General features: G+C 40.4%; 1 protein-coding gene across 1 annotated transcript in view; it reads right to left on the reverse strand.

Annotated features, from left to right (window-relative positions):
- Positions 1-2,276: 2,276 nt before the first annotated feature.
- The window catches only part of BMP10 (bone morphogenetic protein 10), a 49,879-nt gene continuing 35,221 nt past the window's right edge, over positions 2,277-16,934 (reverse strand). The window contains exon 2 of the mRNA XM_063445574.1: positions 2,277-3,833. Coding sequence (XP_063301644.1) covers positions 2,902-3,833 — 932 coding nt within the window. The 3' untranslated portion in view covers positions 2,277-2,901. The remainder of the gene's footprint in view (positions 3,834-16,934) is intronic.

Below are 16,934 nucleotides of genomic sequence, written 5' to 3' on the forward strand. Positions count from 1 at the left end.
GTGATCTTTTCAGCGGATGCTTCATTCTTCTTCCTCCAGAGATACCTCTGATCAATCAGGACAAAAAGGTCCAGTTTTGTTTAATTGTTCTACATAATAGAATCCCAAAACATCTGTGGCTTATTTATATGATTTTGAGCATATTGGGGCTGAGTTTTTTGTGCTTTTGGGACAGTAGTGGTGTACGTCTTGGAGTTCTGTCATAGAAACCTTATTTTGTTTAGTATGCACCTTACTGTGCTCACTGAAACCTCAGTCTTGCTGCAGGTCTTTTGCAGTCACTTGAGGGTTTTTCTCAACTTTTCTTTTTAAAAATATGCTTGCAGTTATTGATAGCTTCCTTTTTCTGCCCCATCCAGGTAGTGTAACCTCTTTGCCTTTAAACTTTGAACTTGCAACTATGCTTCCAAAGGTCTCTAGGAACATTCAGTGCCTTCGCTATCTTTTTGTATCCTGTTCCTTGTTTGTGTATGGCAATGATCTCTTCTCTTAATTGTGTGGACCATTCTTTTGTCTTAGCCATATCTCTAACATGCAGTCAAACGTGACACTCAGCAAACCCCAAGCCAGTACAGGTATTTAAAGTGCTCCGGCTTAATCACACCTAGTGCAACTAGGTGAACAACACCTGTTTTGCATATTTATGTTGTTTTCAGGTATTCTATTCAGGGGTTTTAATAATTTTGAGACTGGAGAAGTAATTATACGCTGCTTTTTCAGTTGAATTTAGGAAACCACTTTAATCATTCACTGTTGTTGAGCTATTTCAATCGCTTTTTTTTCGATTTTTTAATTGCAAAAAACTTAAAGTCTGTAAACTTTGATAAAGTCTGTAAATGGGGGTTGAATAATTTTGACTACAGCTGTAATAGAAAAATCATCTAATATTACCTGCGATAAGCCATATAGCAGAGCTTAAGACTAAATAACAGTACAATACATCAATGCAGCTATTCATCTCCCTTATTTTAACGCCTTAAAGTTCAATGACATTCCTTGCCATCATCACAATTGGGTCCCTAAGGACCTTATGCAAAAAAAAAACAATTATTGCATATTTACTTATTTAGCACTGCCAGCTCAACTCTGTTCTGCTGTCATTTAATGAGTGGGTCATTCTGATTTTGAAATATGGTATCCAAAAACCAGACTGTTGTGACAACATACAGAGCTATCGGTCTTTCAGGGGTTTACTGTAATAATGTGTGTGATCTTAATACAGATTACAAATATATCTAAATGTTCCGCTTTTGGTCTTAGTGGTATTGCATGTGATTCACAGTGATAATTTTCAGATTAGTAATTGGAATGGACACTACTAGGTAGTCTAGATCATAAAGGAGTTATTGAACAAGACGTGTCTGCCTATATTCACATACTTTCATTTATAGTCATTCATGATTCTTTGCTATTACATTGCTGATTCCATCTCATGACACATTTCGTAACAGACCTTTAAAAACATAGAACTATAATATATCCGCCCGCCTAAACGTTATCATTTACAACCTGATGCTACATTTTAGCCAAGAACTTTATTTAGAAAAAAAAAAAAAAAGAGATTTACTATAACTGGTGCTGCATTGTCTCACATGATGTAGTGATTATTTTGTTCTTTTAGTAAGGAATGGATGGACAACATCTTTCATTTACAAACCTGAGACTGCACAGATGTCAGCTTAATGACAGATGTATATTGATCCAAGTCACATTAGGAACCACCAATCAACTTAACTGTTATATTAATTGCTATATCAGATTATGCTGCAAATCGAAGCACATATAAAAAAAAAAATATATATATATATATATATATATATATATATATATATATATTTGGATTTTGAGATATATATATATATATATATATATATATACACACACACACACACATACACCCACACCCACACACACACACACACATACTAAATGTTAAACCATACATGTATATATATATATATATATATATATATATATATACATGTACTGGCCACTTGAATATACAGTCAAAATACTATTATTTTTATTGCCAGTGTCATTGGAGAATCATATTAAAGATTTGCAGTAATTTAACAGGAAAAAGGGATACTGGAATTAGATAATATAGATATTGCAACAGCCTTGGTTGATGGATGCAATTTATCTCCAGTACCTGTGGAAAATGATTTATTTTGTCTATTGAGCTGTTTAAGCCTGCTTCTGCTCTGCTGCCCACCTTGATTAACCTGGATCAATAAAGCCTTGCAAAAGCATAGGATGAGAACATAAAACAGCTGTAATTTTGCATAATCAGTTTTAATGGATTTCCTGTATATCTTATTTCAGCCTGCAGTTATACATAACTATAACCAGATTCACATACTCATCCCACCATTATTTTAGGATACGCCATCTTAAGTCTTACGTTGATGCTGGGAAGGAAAAATCCATCATGTGCAAACCCACAAGGGACCTGGCAATTCTATGTTCAATTTAAAGGCAGTGACAACAATATAACATGTTAGCCCCACTCATTTGTACCAAATTTCCAATACTGTCCCAAATAACATGGCATTTTAAAGCAGAGATCAGTCTGGACATGAGCTGCCGGGTGCCTTGTTACCTCCATGGAAACATTGTTGCAGTTAAACCCCTTTAGAGATGACATGACCAGCAGTGAAGAGGTTGGAGAGCCTTGTTTACTTTGCTCTGCAAAGCAATAGAACACCCCGTAGCTCAAAAATCAAATAGAATAGATAGTGCCTTATTACTTTGCACCGCGTTTAAGATGGCCCATATAGTAGCATTTAAAAAAACCATATATTATCTGTACACACATTCTTAAATAAACTCTTTAAATAAGGACATACAAAATGTACAAATTTACAAGACAAGGCACCATTACCAAGCCTTCCACTAGTACTATCTGCAGCCACACTCTGATACTACCATGCCTTCGTATTTAAACTTGTAAGTAACTACTCCAGCATCCATGTAGAGGATGGATATAGGGTCAAGTTTGGTGGCAACACAACAGGGTTTGTTTGCTTTTTGGGCATTCTTCATGTGAAGCAGTGTTTGCACTATAGCGTGTTTGGTTGGTGTGACATGTTCCGTTAGTGGGTAGGAGCATACGCCTCGGCATTCATATGCATCGTAACCAGATGGTGCAATGATCCAGGAATCCCATCCAATTTCTTTGAAGTCAATGTACAGTTGGGTCTTTTTACAGTAGTTAGCCTTTGCATTTCTCCTGGTTCGAGAACTGGCATCATAGATGATGTTAGACCTCATCTGTAGCAAGGACTCCTCACTGGGCATGTTATTTTGTCCTCCAAATTCCACATTCTCATCCAATGCCTGCTCATGGCTTATCATTTCATTCAGTTCCTCCTTCTCCTCCTTCTTTTCGCTACTTTGATCATCTGAAAAGACAACAAGCAGGGGTTCATGCCTGCTCTCTGGTTTAACATCAATATCTAATTTGTCTTCTCCTGTATCTTCCAAATCAATTTCTGGATTTTGTATGTGAACTTCCAGTATGCGGGTTGTAAAATATGATTTGCTCCAGCGTCGGACAACCTCTGTAAGATCAAACATTTCCCACTCATTGCTGGTTTTGTAGATCAATCTAGAAGACAGTTCCACTGCCTTTCTGGTGTCTTCTTCATCACTGTGTATTTCATAAACGGTTACTTTCCTGCCTGCTCCATCATATATCACACTGCTTTTTGGAGCAAGCATGTACAGCTTAAGTTCAGCCATGACTATTATCTCGTGGTGAGGTACTGAAACATTGAAAAGTAAGGGATACTTCTTTACACCCATGACATCACTGTATGGGATAGAGAAATCTGAAATAGAAATAAAAAATAAATATATATAAGTGGAATGAATAAATATGGTTGGTTGATCTGTAATAAAATAATACATGTCATTAAGTCAACAATTATCACACATTATAATGTAAGCTCTGGTCAATTGTTAGGGTTATGGCCATGTATGCTTCACATGGAAAAACCTTCAGCAGAAGTTGTGCAGCCCTGGAGATTTATCCTTTTGTTGTATACAGATTCTTTGATATCTACGGACCTACGTAACATTTTATATTTTAGCTTTTCATTGTAGTATCTAACGAAAAATTGTTTTTGTGCCTGATTTCAAATACTTTTTTTGGAACAGAACATTGGAAATATAATGAGATTTTACACATAAAAGGAATATTAGAACCTACCAAGAAAAGTAATAAAGGGTCTTAATGTGCTTTTATCCAAAGCAGAAGCAGAATTAAAACAAACTATGAAAATACACAGACCATTCATCATTTATACATATACATACCTATACAGATGTTATATTCCAAGACATACTAGCTGTGATAATGTAACTATTGTCCAGCATGACACAGTCCTGCAATTCCCTTAAATATCAATGCTTCAAGCACATCCTTGTAGTTGCTAAGAGTAGGTACCTGAAATAGCCCAGCTGAATAATGAAGCCCTGCAGAATTGGGTGATCTGCTTAACATCTTTTCACACTGCTCCTAACTCAGTCCCGTGCTGTTAGCACCTTTCCTGCATGGGAAATTTTGCACAGAACATTCGCATACTTGTTTGAAGTGGGAGAATATATGCATCTACAACATAACATATGGTGAAACAGATTCATCCAAGCATTTGAAAGATTGGGTAAGCGCTACAGAGTACATTGCGTAGTGCTCAGTAACAAATAAAATTTTGGGATTTATAAGTTGATACCTGATAGTTGTGGATGATGAGTTGTTGCCTACATACCAAAAAAGGTCTGATTGTTAAAAAAATGTTTGTTTCGATTCCTATAATTATTTGGTTGTGTTGCAGTATCTCCTGACTGTCAGGGGTAGCAACTGAGTGTCATTAGAACCCCATTCTGTATATTATTAGATGTGTCCTTGATTGTTGTCTCTTGGTCGTTAGTGTAGATATGAGCCCTGGTTATGATGGTGCAATATCTGCATTAAATATATTCCACTGATATTTGTCGTTCAATAAACACGAATGGCATAAAGGGGTACCATATATCCATGTTTAGTCCTGGGAAGGGCCAAGATGATTATCTGAAGGTTGCTCTGCCTCTTAGCATTTACGTTCTGGATTATTCTCCCGGATAGGAAGTCTACATGTTAAGGATATAGGCTTGTGAGTAATGTCATATGACAAGTGAGCTAAGACACAATTGAGATATTCTTGACTTGGCGACTACACTTCAGGGAAGTTACTAAGCCTTATAAATTATCAGCAATTTTTTTCTAATTTTCTACCCATAAAATATAACTGCCCCATAACTACCCTCTTCTAGAGCCATCCCATTTAATTTCCGGAAATGTTTTTTTTTAAATATCTTTTATGATGTTTCATCCTGGTCAGTAGATTTTTGATATAATAGCTCTTTTTAGGTTGCTGGTAACTTTTTATGTTCAGTAATGGTGCCTCTGATAGCAATCTTACTTCAAAGCCAAACCGTTGTATTTTCCTAATAGATCATCCCCAAATGTTATTTTAACCTTTCTTTGTCACGCTTTGCGCAGATGTATGCTTGTGTCTATAATATGCTGCTGAAAAGACCTAGTTGTATATTTTTCCTTCATTGTTTTTCTGGAGGATAACATACAGATCAGATTACATGATGCACCCATTGCACATCATGAAGCATAAAGAAAACAAATTCTACAAGGGGCTCTAGGTAGTGACATTCAATCTACCCTTTTATTATTACACTTTTCCCAGTTCAGGAATATTTTTTCTTTTTAATTTAACAATAAATTATATTAATATGACATGCCTGGAAGGAAAAGACACAACCACTTTCTCATACATAAACGTTCCAATATGACAAAAGAAATGAAATCTTAGTGTGAAGATGGCAAAGTATAATCCTGAGAGGAAATGAAACTAAGTGTGATGATTCACAGCACAAATTCCCTTAAGAGATTGAAGCTATAAATATAATAAACTTCAACAACATCAGAGATAGGCATCAAACTCAATTACTATTTAAAGAAAGTTTAATTGAAACAGTTTCAGGCCAACCGTGGTAATTGTCCAAATTTTAGAAGCTGCGTTCTTTTTTCCAGCCCCGTATTGTAGACAAAATACTGCTGATTTTATATATAAAGAAGGCTATTAAAGAAGTTGAAGATCCCAGGCTATGTATGAAAAAGAGTTAAAAGTCAAACAGAGGACAGAACTGGCAGAGTTGGGAGCTCCTATGAATTAGTGAAAATATGAAGACAGGAGTCGAATCATTAAGAGCTTTATATTATAGTTACATAGTTACATAGCTGAAAAGAGACTTGCTTCCAAGTTCAGCCTTCCTCACATATGTTTTTGTTGTTGATCCAAAAGAAGGTAAAAAATCAAGTCTGACGTGCTTCCAATTTTGCAACAAATTGGGAAAAAATTCCTTCTTGACCCCAAAATGGCAGTCAGATATCTCCTTGGATCAAGCAGCTCTTACCCCACTAAGTATAAATTATATCCCTGTATGTTATGTTTTTGGAAGTATTTATCCAATTGCTGTTTGACCATCTGTATGGACTCTGATAAAACCAACTCTTCAGGCAGAGAATTCCATATCCTTATAGCTTATAGCTGTGCTATCCAACCATTCATAATATTGCCCTAATAGGTGTCCTTGCCTTGTTTCCAACACTGGGAGCTGAACTCCCAGTATCCCTGTATCCCATATTAATTGGCTGGATATAAAAGCCTGCCTCACCCTGGGAAGGGTGTCAGTTCATTGACTCTGGTTCCCTTTTTTGGTTCCTGTCTCTCCATATCTGCGTTCCAGTATTTTCTGACTGATTCTGGCTTCTGACCTTGGCTTTCCTCCTGGACTACTCTGATCTCTGGCTTCCCTGATTTTGGCTTTCCTTGACTACGCTTCTGCTAATCCCTGCTGTACTGCACTTTTCCTGGAAAGCCCCCGTGCACAGACTGGTCACCCTGGTCTGTGTCTACTTTGCAAGGGATCTGGTAGACTTGGAGTTGTGGATAAAAGGCATATTGCACAGTCTGTTGTTCTACATAATTCATTTTCTGCACTTTCAGAGTGTAGTGGTGTCCTGGAGATAGGCACTGAGGCTAGTGGTGTTGTGCAGAGAGGCACTGAGGCTAGTGGTGTTGTGCAGAGAGGCACTGAGGCTAGTGGTGTTGTGCAGAGAGGCACTGAGGCTAGTGGTGTTGTGCAGAGAGGCACTGAGGCTAGTGGTGTTGTGCAGAGAGGCACTGAGGCTAGTGGTGTTGTGCAGAGAGGCACTGAGGCTAGTGGTGTTGTGCAGAGAGGCACTGAGGCTAGTGGTGTTGTGCAGAGAGGCACTGAGACTAGTGGTGTTGTGCAGAGAGGCACTGAGGCTAGTGGTGTTGTGCAGAGAGGCACTGAGGCTAGTGGTGTTGTGCAGAGAGGAACTGAGGCTAGTGGTGTTGTGCAGAGAGGCACTGAGGCTAGTGGTGTTGTGCAGAGAGGCACTGAGGCTAGTGGTGTTGTGCAGAGAGGCACTGAGGCTAGTGGTGTTGTGCAGAGAGGCACTGAGGCTAGTGGTGTTGTGCAGAGAGGCACTGAGGCTAGTGGTGTTGTGCAGAGAGGCACTGAGGCTAGTGGTGTTGTGCAGAGAGGCACTGAGGCTAGTGGTGTTGTGCAGAGAGGCACTGAGGCTAGTGGTGTTGTGCAGAGAGGCACTGAGGCTAGTGGTGTTGTGCAGAGAGGCTTGAAGACTATGGTGAGGCCTAATAGAAAGCAGTTGTTGTTGGGGGATTCCATCATAAGAGGTGTGGAGATGGACAATGGTGGTCTTGTGAGGTGTCTTCCCGGAGCTACTGCTCACAGAGACAGGAGACGTATCTGTAATATTGTTAAGCAAGCAAAGCAGGAAGGGGAATTGGATGTACTTGTCCATTTAGGGACAAATGACTTGGCTTGCAATGAGGTTTCAGAGGTTAAGGAAGTTTTTAGTGTTTTTGCCAATGATATACGGCAGGTTGCTTCCACACTGTCATTCTCTGAAGTTCTGCCTGTGCATAACACTCAGAACGACAGGCGGATGCGTATTAGGGACTTTAACTTGTGGCTTGGTGAATGGTGTCGGGAGCAAGGATTTGGCTTTATTGCTCATGGTAGCTCTGTTTGGAATGGAAATAAACTGTACAAAAAAGATGGTTTGCATCTTTCTCAAAAGGGAACAAATGTTCTCAGTGAGCAGTTCAGAGGTTTTGCTAGGATGTTTTTAAACTAGGAGGGGGGGGCAAAAGGGTGATAAAACATCAATCCAATTGTCCCCCAAAACAAGGACAGAAGGTGCCTGTAGCAAGTGTGTTAAAAAATGATAAGCTTAGAGTCATGTCTACAAATGCTCGCAGTTTAGGGAATAAGATACATGAACTTGTGGCAATAATGGCAACTGATAGTGTAGATTTAGTCGCTGTTACCGAGACATGGTATAATGAGAAAAATGACTGGGACATAGCAATACCAGGGTACTCTTTATATAGAAAAGACAGGGAAGGCAAGAAAGGGGGAGGGGTGGCCCTGTATGTAAAGGATAGCATAAAATCTAGCCTAATAAAGGTTAGTGAGGCGAACATAGAGTCCGTTTGGGTTACGTTAGAATTTGGTAATCACACAGTAACTCGTGTAGGTGTGATTTATAGGCCCCCAGGACAAATTGAAGAGTTAGATAATCTACTAGTTGAAGAAATAGCTAAAATGACAATGAAGGGGGAAGTTATCATCATGGGTGACTTTAATCTTCCTGATGTGAATTGGAAAACAAAAATAGCTACTTGTGCCAGGAGCACACATATTCTAAACTCCCTACTGGGATTGTCTCTAAAACAAGTCGTTGAGGAGCCAACTCGTAAAGAGGCCATACTAGATTTAGTGTTAACAAATGGAGATTTGGTATCAGATATTACTGTAGGTGAAAGTTTAGGATCCAGTGATCATCAGTCAGTGTGGTTTAATATAAGAACAGTGACTGAGTCACACCACACAAAAACAAAAGTTTTAGACTTTAGAAAAACAGACTTTTCTAAAATTAGAATATGTGTAAAGGAGTCATTATCAGACTGGAGCAATTTATATGGAGTCCAAAATAAATGGGATTATTTAAAAGTTGCACTACTGAAGGCAACAGAAAATTGCATTAGGCTTGTCAGTAAAAGCAAAAAATTCAAGAAACCACTGTGGTACTCCGCAGATGTGGCCAAAATAGTAAAAAACAAAAAGTTAGCATTTAGTAATTATAAAAAAAACCAGAGTGAGGAAGACAGAATGACCTATAAGATTAGGCAGAAAGAGGCTAAGCAAGTTATAAGAGCTTCCAAATCCCACACAGAAGAGAAAATAGCACAGTCAGTAAAAAAGGGGGACAAAACTTTTTTTAGATACATAAATGAGAAAAGAAAAGTAAAACAAGGATTAGTTAGATTAAAAACAAAAGAAGGAAGGTATGTAGATGAGGATAAAGGTCTAGCTGACTGCCTCAATGAATATTTTTGTTCGGTATTTACAGATGAAAATGAAGGAAAGGGATCTCTGTTAACAAAAAGGATAAATGAGTCATTTATTACACGTGAGTTTACAGAGGAAGAGGTTCTATTTCAACTGTCAAAAGTAAAGACAAATAAGTCAATGGGACCTGATGGAATACACCCAAAGCTATTAAAAGAGCTTAGTGGTGTACTAGCAAAACCATTAACAGATTTATTTAACCAATCATTGAAAACAGGAGTAGTCCCAGAAGATTGGAAGTTAGCGAATGTTGTGCCCATTCACAAGAAAGGTAATAGGGAGGAGTCGGGCAACTATAGGCCAGTAAGCCTTACTTCAGTAGTGGGGAAAGTGATGGAAACCATGTTAAAGGATAGGATTGTTGAACATCTAAAAACACATGGATTTCAAGACCAGAGACAACATGGGTTTACTTCAGGGAGATCATGCCAAACTAATCTTATTGATTTTTTTGATTGGGTAACTAAAATTATAGATCAGGGTGGTGCAGTAGACATTGCTTACTTAGATTTCAGTAAGGCTTTTGACACTGTTGCACATAGAAGGCTTATCAATAAACTACAATCTTTGAGTTTGGATTCGAATATTGTTGAATGGGTAAGGCAGTGGCTGAGTGACAGGTAACAGAGGGTTGTAGTCAATGGAGTATATTCGAAGCTTGGGCTTGTCACCAGTGGGGTACCTCAGGGATCTGTACTTGGACCCATTCTCTTTAATATTTTTATTAGTGATATTGCAGAAGGTCTTGATGGTAAGGTGTGTCTTTTTGCGGATGATACTAAGATATGTAACAGGGTTGATGTTCCAGGAGGGATAAGCCAAATGGAAAATGATTTAGGTAAACTAGAAAAATGGTCAGAGTTGTGGCAACTGACATTTAATGTGGATAAGTGCAAGATAATGCATCTTGGACGTAAAAACCCAAGGGTAGAGTACAAAATATTTGATAGAGTCCTAACCTCAACATCTGAGGAAAGGGATTTAGGGGTGATTATTTCTGATGACTTAAAGGTAGGCAGACAATGTAATAGAGCAGCAGGAAATGCTAGCAGAATGCTTGGTTGTATAGGGAGAGGTATTAGCAGTAGAAAGAGGGAAGTGCTCATGCCATTGTACAGAACACTGGTGAGACCTCACTTGGAGTACTGTACACAGTACTGGAGACCCTATCTTCAGAAGGATATTGATACCTTAGAGAGAGTTCAAAGAAGGGCTACTAAACTGGTTCATGGATTGCAGGATAAAACTTACCAGGAAAGGTTGAAGGATCTTAACATGTATAGCTTGGAGGAAAGACGAGACAGGGGGGATATGATAGAAACATTTAAATACATAAAGGGAATCAACACAGTAAAGGAGGAGACTATATTTAAAAGAAGAAAAACTACCACAACAAGAGGACATAGTCTTAAATTAGAGGGACAAAGGTTTAAAAATAATACCAGGAAGTATTACTTTACTGAGAGGGTAGTGGATGCATGGAATAGCCTTCCAGCTGAAGTGGTAGAGGTTAACACAGTAAAGGAGTTTAAGCATGCGTGGGATAGGCATAAGGCTATCCTAACTATAAGATAAGGCCAGGGACTAATGAAAGTATTTAGAAAACTGGGCAGACTAGATGGGCCGAATGGTTCTTATCTGCCGTCACATTCTATGTTTCTATGTTTCTATAAGGGTGAGCGTATAACTCTGCGAGCTGGACTCCCCATCAGGTAAGACTCCTTACATAATAAACTGAACAATGGAGTCTGCAGAGTTATACAAATTACTCACCTCCCTGGCTGAGCAAGTCTCCAACCTGTCCCAGAATGTTATGGATTTGCAGAGATGTTCATTGGCATTTAAAGGAGCAGCACATCCAATCCCGGAACATACATACCCAGAACCCTATGTCATTATGCTTGACAGGTTCGACGGTTCCCGTTCTGCTTTCCCGATGTTCAAGAAGGATTGTGAGCTAGTGTTTGCCCTGAAACCTAGAACCTACGCCACCGACCTTATCAAAGTCCGCTCCGCTATTAACCTGTGTACTGGGCGGATTAAGGCGTGGGCACACCAGAAGCTGCAGGAGAGAAGTACTGTCTTGGACTCCTGGGAGTTGTTTATGTCCGCAATGGATTCTCAGTGTTTTGCATCAAGGAAAGCAACTCCCAAGCCTACTTCAGGTTCTCGCAGAACCCGGTTGCCTACAGAAGAGGAATTATTTTATGAATACAAGAATCCCATCATGTTGCAGCGTGAACCCACCTTCAGGGACCCGCCTTGTAACCCTGTTTATACTCAAGCTAGCCGTGAAACTCCAGTGGACATGGAGGAACCCATGGAGATTGGATTTACCAGAACTAGATTGCCTCCTAAGGAAAAGAACCGCAGGAGAGCCCATGGTCTATGTCTATACTGTGGGAAAAGAGGGCATTTCATCTCTCAATGCCCAACTCGTCCACCCAGGCCAAGATCCCTTCTATATATGGACTTATCCTGTCATTCCGGCAAGACAGCCTGGAAACTGCCAGCCCTGTCCCCGTTCTGTGACACAAAAGGGTACTCAGACTATGGCAAATATCACACTCAGTACTCCTGATGAGTCTGCACCACCTCCAGAAGACTCTCCTGTAAAAGCTGGTACCATCACCACTTCCTGCCTGCCCAAAGGAGAACCACCTGTGGATTGCACCTATGGTACCAAGGTCCACAGAACAGATCTGGAAACGTTTGAAAGGGCTTTGAAAGCTTTGAAAGGGCTTACCAAAACTGGTACCATAAAATCCCAGGCTGTAAAGGGACTCCGCTCTGGAGACTTTGATTATAAAGACTATCTTAGTGATACTGAGACCGACGATGAGGAGTACTATTTCCAAGAAGAGCCCGTTCACGCCCAGAGGGTGTTCTTGAAGCGAGGGTACTGTCACAGTTCTCGCCGCGACATCCAAAAAGCCTGCCTCACCCTGGGAAGGGTGTCAGTTCATTGACTCTGGTTCCCTTGTTTGGTTCCTGTCTCTCCGTATCTACGTTCCAGTATTTCCTGACTGATTCTGGCTTCTGACCTTGGCTTTCCTCCTGGACTACTCTGATCTCTGGCTTCCCTGATTTTGGCTTTCCTTGACTACGCTTCTGCTAATCCCTGCTGTACTGCGACTTGGAGCACTTTTCCTGGAAAGCCCCCGTGCACAGACTCACAGGTCAGGTGGCGTCTTACCTGGTCACCCTGGTCTGTGTCTACTTTGCAAGGGTGAGTGTATAACTCTGCGAGCTGGACTCCCCATCAGGTAAGACTCCTTACAGTGTGGCCTTCACGTGCCTGTATGACCTCCCTACAATGCCTGTGCATTCTCCCGATGAGGTGGCGGATGGTCTCCTGAGGGATCTCCTCTCAGACCTGGACTAAAGCATCTGCCAACTCCTGGACAGTCTGTGGTGCAACGTGATGTTGGTGGATGGAGCGAGACATGATGTCCCAGATGTGCTCAATTGGATTCAGGTCTGGGGAACGGGCGGGCCAGTCCATAGCATCAATGCATTCATCTTGCAGGAACTGCTGACACACTCCAGCCACATGAGGTCTAGCATTGTCTTGCATTAGGAGGAACCCAGGGCCAACCACACCAAAATATGGTCTCACAAGGGGTCTGAGGATCTCATCTCAGTACCTAATGGCAGTCAGGCTACCTCTAGAGAGCACATGGAGGGCTGTGCAGCCCCCCAAAGAAATGCCACCCCACACCATTACTGATCCACTGCCAAACCGGTCATGCTGGAGGATGTTGCAGGCAGCATTACTTCTCCACGGCGTCTCCAGACTCTGTCACATCTGTCACATGTGCTCAGTGTGAACCTGCTTTCATCTGTGAAGAGCACAGGGCGCCAGTGGTGAATTTGCCAATCTTGGTGTTCTCTGGCAAATGCCAAACGTCCTGCACGGTGTTCTGCTGTAGGCACAACTGTCACCTGTGGACGTCATACCACCCTCATGGAGTCTGTTTCTGATCGTTTGAGCAGACACATGCACATTTGTGGCCTGCTGGAGGTCATTTTGCAGGGCTCTGGCAGTGCTCCTCCTGTTCCTCCTTGCACAAAGGCGGAGGTAGTGGTCCTGCCGCTGGGCTGTTGCACTCCTACGGCCTCCGTCACGTCTCCTTATGTGCTGGCCTGTCTCCTGGTAGCGCCTCCATGCTCTGGACACTACGCTGACCGACACAGCAAACCTTCTTGCCACAGCTCCCATTGATGTGCCATCCTGGATGAGCTGCACTACCTGAGCCACTTGTGTGGGTTGTAGACTCCGTCTCATGCTACCACTAGAGTGAAAGCACCACCAGCATTCAAAAGTGACCAAAACATCAGCCAGAAAGCATAGGAGCTGAGAAGTGGTCTGTGGTCACCACCTGCAGAACCACTCCTTTATTGGGGGTGTCTTGCGAATTGCCTATAATTTCCACCTGTTGTCTATCCCATTTGCACAACAGCACCTGAAATTGATTGTCACTCAGTGTTGCTTCCTAAGTGGACAGATTGATTTCACAGAAGTGTGATTGACTTGGAGTTACATTGTGTTGTTTAAGTGTTCCCTTTTATTTTTTTGAGCAGTGTGTGTGTGTATATATATATATATACTGACACAGATACACAAATACACATACACATTGAATGCAGGGATGTGTTCGTGTGTACTGTTGATGTTTGAATGCAAATTTGTATTTGTGTTTGAATGCAGCTATGTGTTTGTGTCTAGTATGTGCATTAGAATGCAGGGGTGTGTTTGTAGTATTGTAGTTTGAATGCAGGGGGGTGTTTGTGTGTAATGTTTAAATGCAGGGTTATATTTGTATGTAGGGTTGATATTTGCATGCAGGCATTAATTTGTATCTTGTGTTGGAGTTTGAATGCAGGGATATATGCACAGCCACCCACACTGACAAAGATATATAAACTGGCTCAAAGATACACCTACACACACACATTTGCAAGTCACTATTCAAATATTTTTGCCACCCTCCTGTTCCCATATTTTGGGTTGCAGAAAGGCTTCCCCCATCCTCTCAGTGCTTCTTCCTCTTCCTACCCGCACAGCTTTTTGTATTCTAGGAGTAAGCACAGAGAAGTTAATGATCTCACATGGACCCAGTCTGGTGCACTATTGAAGGGCCTTGCCAGCCCTTCATCAGAGATTCCAATTGGGTGGCCCTAAGTGAGAGGGCCAGCTGATGAGCCTCCCAACTTGTGGGCCCAACTGTGGTCTCACTGGCTGTACCACCAGTAATTCTGCTGCTGTGGTCAATGACAAAGACTTTAGGGACTCCAACTTAGACAACTCAAGGGGGAGGTATTGCCAGAAAAGGATATACTGAAGAAGTGTTGTAAGTGACAGGATAAGAACGATTAAAACCAGGAAGGAACAGTTTCACAAAGACTGATGGTGTGAAGAAGGAGAGTGTAATCAACAGTGTAAATGCAGGAGAAGTAAAACAGAATTAGTATGGAGTAGTGGATTTAGCCACAATTAGATCAGTAGTCCCTTTAGTTAGATCAGCTTCTGTAGAATGCAGTGAGTGAAAACCAGGTTGAAGTTAAGAAATCGGTCAAGTAGATACAAACAAGTTGTTCCAAGAAGCCTTGAGGTAAAAGAAGTCAGAGACACTGCTTTTTAAAACAGGTGTGACAAAAGCTTGTTTAAGGGTTGTGGGAACAACACCAGAGGAAATAGTATTATTGTGTAAAAGGGATAGGACAAGGCAAGCGGAAAGCAGTCAGATAAACTGTGAAGGAATGCAAACTTCCTGTTGATTAAAGGGTAAGTAAGCAGGTACTCTTTATTCTTTCTTTATTGCGTCTTTTACTAGATAGCCAAATTGAAAAGTTAAGTCATTTTCCTAGACTATGAAGACAACTCCGTAACTTCTTGACTTATTTCTAAATAAAACCAATGCGTAAGAAACATGATAAATGAAACAGTGCATAACAACCAAAGCAACGCAAAGCAAAATGCAATACCTACTAAATTCCCGATTTATTTTTCTTTTAATTAGGAAACATTTGAGTAAAGACTAAGCAGGTAAGATCTTCTGGAAGAGGCTGCCCAAATAGCTTCTCAGAACTGACCCACTTCTCAAACAGTATTCCCACAAATCATCTGAGGAAACGAGGTTAGGTTATGAAAAGTTCAAACACCCCTTGGAATGTTTTCTATCCTGATTACTGTCACTAGTAAAACCAGGGTTTGTTCTTAAAGATAAGTTACTATGGTTTTAATGATTATTTTATTATTTTAAATCTAGTAGCAAGGAATGTTTCCCCCCAGACTCTGAACTGAACCTTGCCTGAGCTCTTCTCACAGGAGTACAATGTCCATTATCTCATATAGTCCTCTATCCACTCATCTCTATGCTCTTTTATGTATCAAAACTGAGTCTTATGTTCAATCAGAAATCTTACAGGGACACTATAGTCACCAGAACAACTACAACTTAATGTAGTTGTTCTAAAGAGTATAATAGCTCCCTTCAGGCATTTTCATATATCACATTCAGAGAAAAGGCAGTGTTTACATTGCTCCTAGGGACACCTCCAAGTGGCCACTCCTCAGATGGCCACTAGAGGGGCTTACTGGCTGCACTGTAAGCTGCCCTACTGTTCAGCATCCCCTCGTTCTACATGGGGACGCTGAATTTTCCTTATAGAGATGCATTGATTCAATGCATCTCTATGAGGAGGTCCTGATAGGCCAAAACAGCATTTGGCCCCGCCCTGTGCCTATGGGAAAGCATTGGATTGGCTAAAAAAAGCCTATAGTGATGCTTTAAGTAAAATATTTTCTGGAAAATATTAATTGTTGGTTGCCAGTTTTATTCCTATTTGCGAACACGTTAATGATTATGCTCATCTTGTAGGAGACCACGCGAAATCCATAGGACTGTATTAATACTTAGAATTGATGGTGGCACTTTATTCCTTTACCTTGGTTAACTGATGTACAAGTTAACCATGGTGAATAGTTATATCTTTACATAGTAGATGCTGGATAAATGATGAGGCTGATATTCTATTCCTCCAACTCTGGGTTACATAGTTACATAGCTGAAAAGAGACTTGCGTCCATCAAGGTTTGTTATGACATCTCCAGTGCATAAGGAACTATTATTATTATTATTATTATTATTATTATTACATTGTGTATGAAAGACATTAGGTTACATCCATAAAGATAAATCGACAAATCATTATTACTGGTATCTCTAGTAATAACCATAAATATGATATAACAATCATAATGTTCTCAATAAACAAAATAGATGAAAAGAAGAATAAAAACAGAAAGAAAGAGAATAAGATAACTATGAATCAGACCTTTACAGTCTTACATCAGTGCATAAGGAATTATGAACACATCAGCAATCTGGGAAATGTGTACTTGA

Source organism: Pelobates fuscus, chromosome 3 (genome assembly GCF_036172605.1).
Source record: "Pelobates fuscus isolate aPelFus1 chromosome 3, aPelFus1.pri, whole genome shotgun sequence".
NCBI classification, from domain to species: Eukaryota; Metazoa; Chordata; class Amphibia; order Anura; family Pelobatidae; genus Pelobates; species Pelobates fuscus.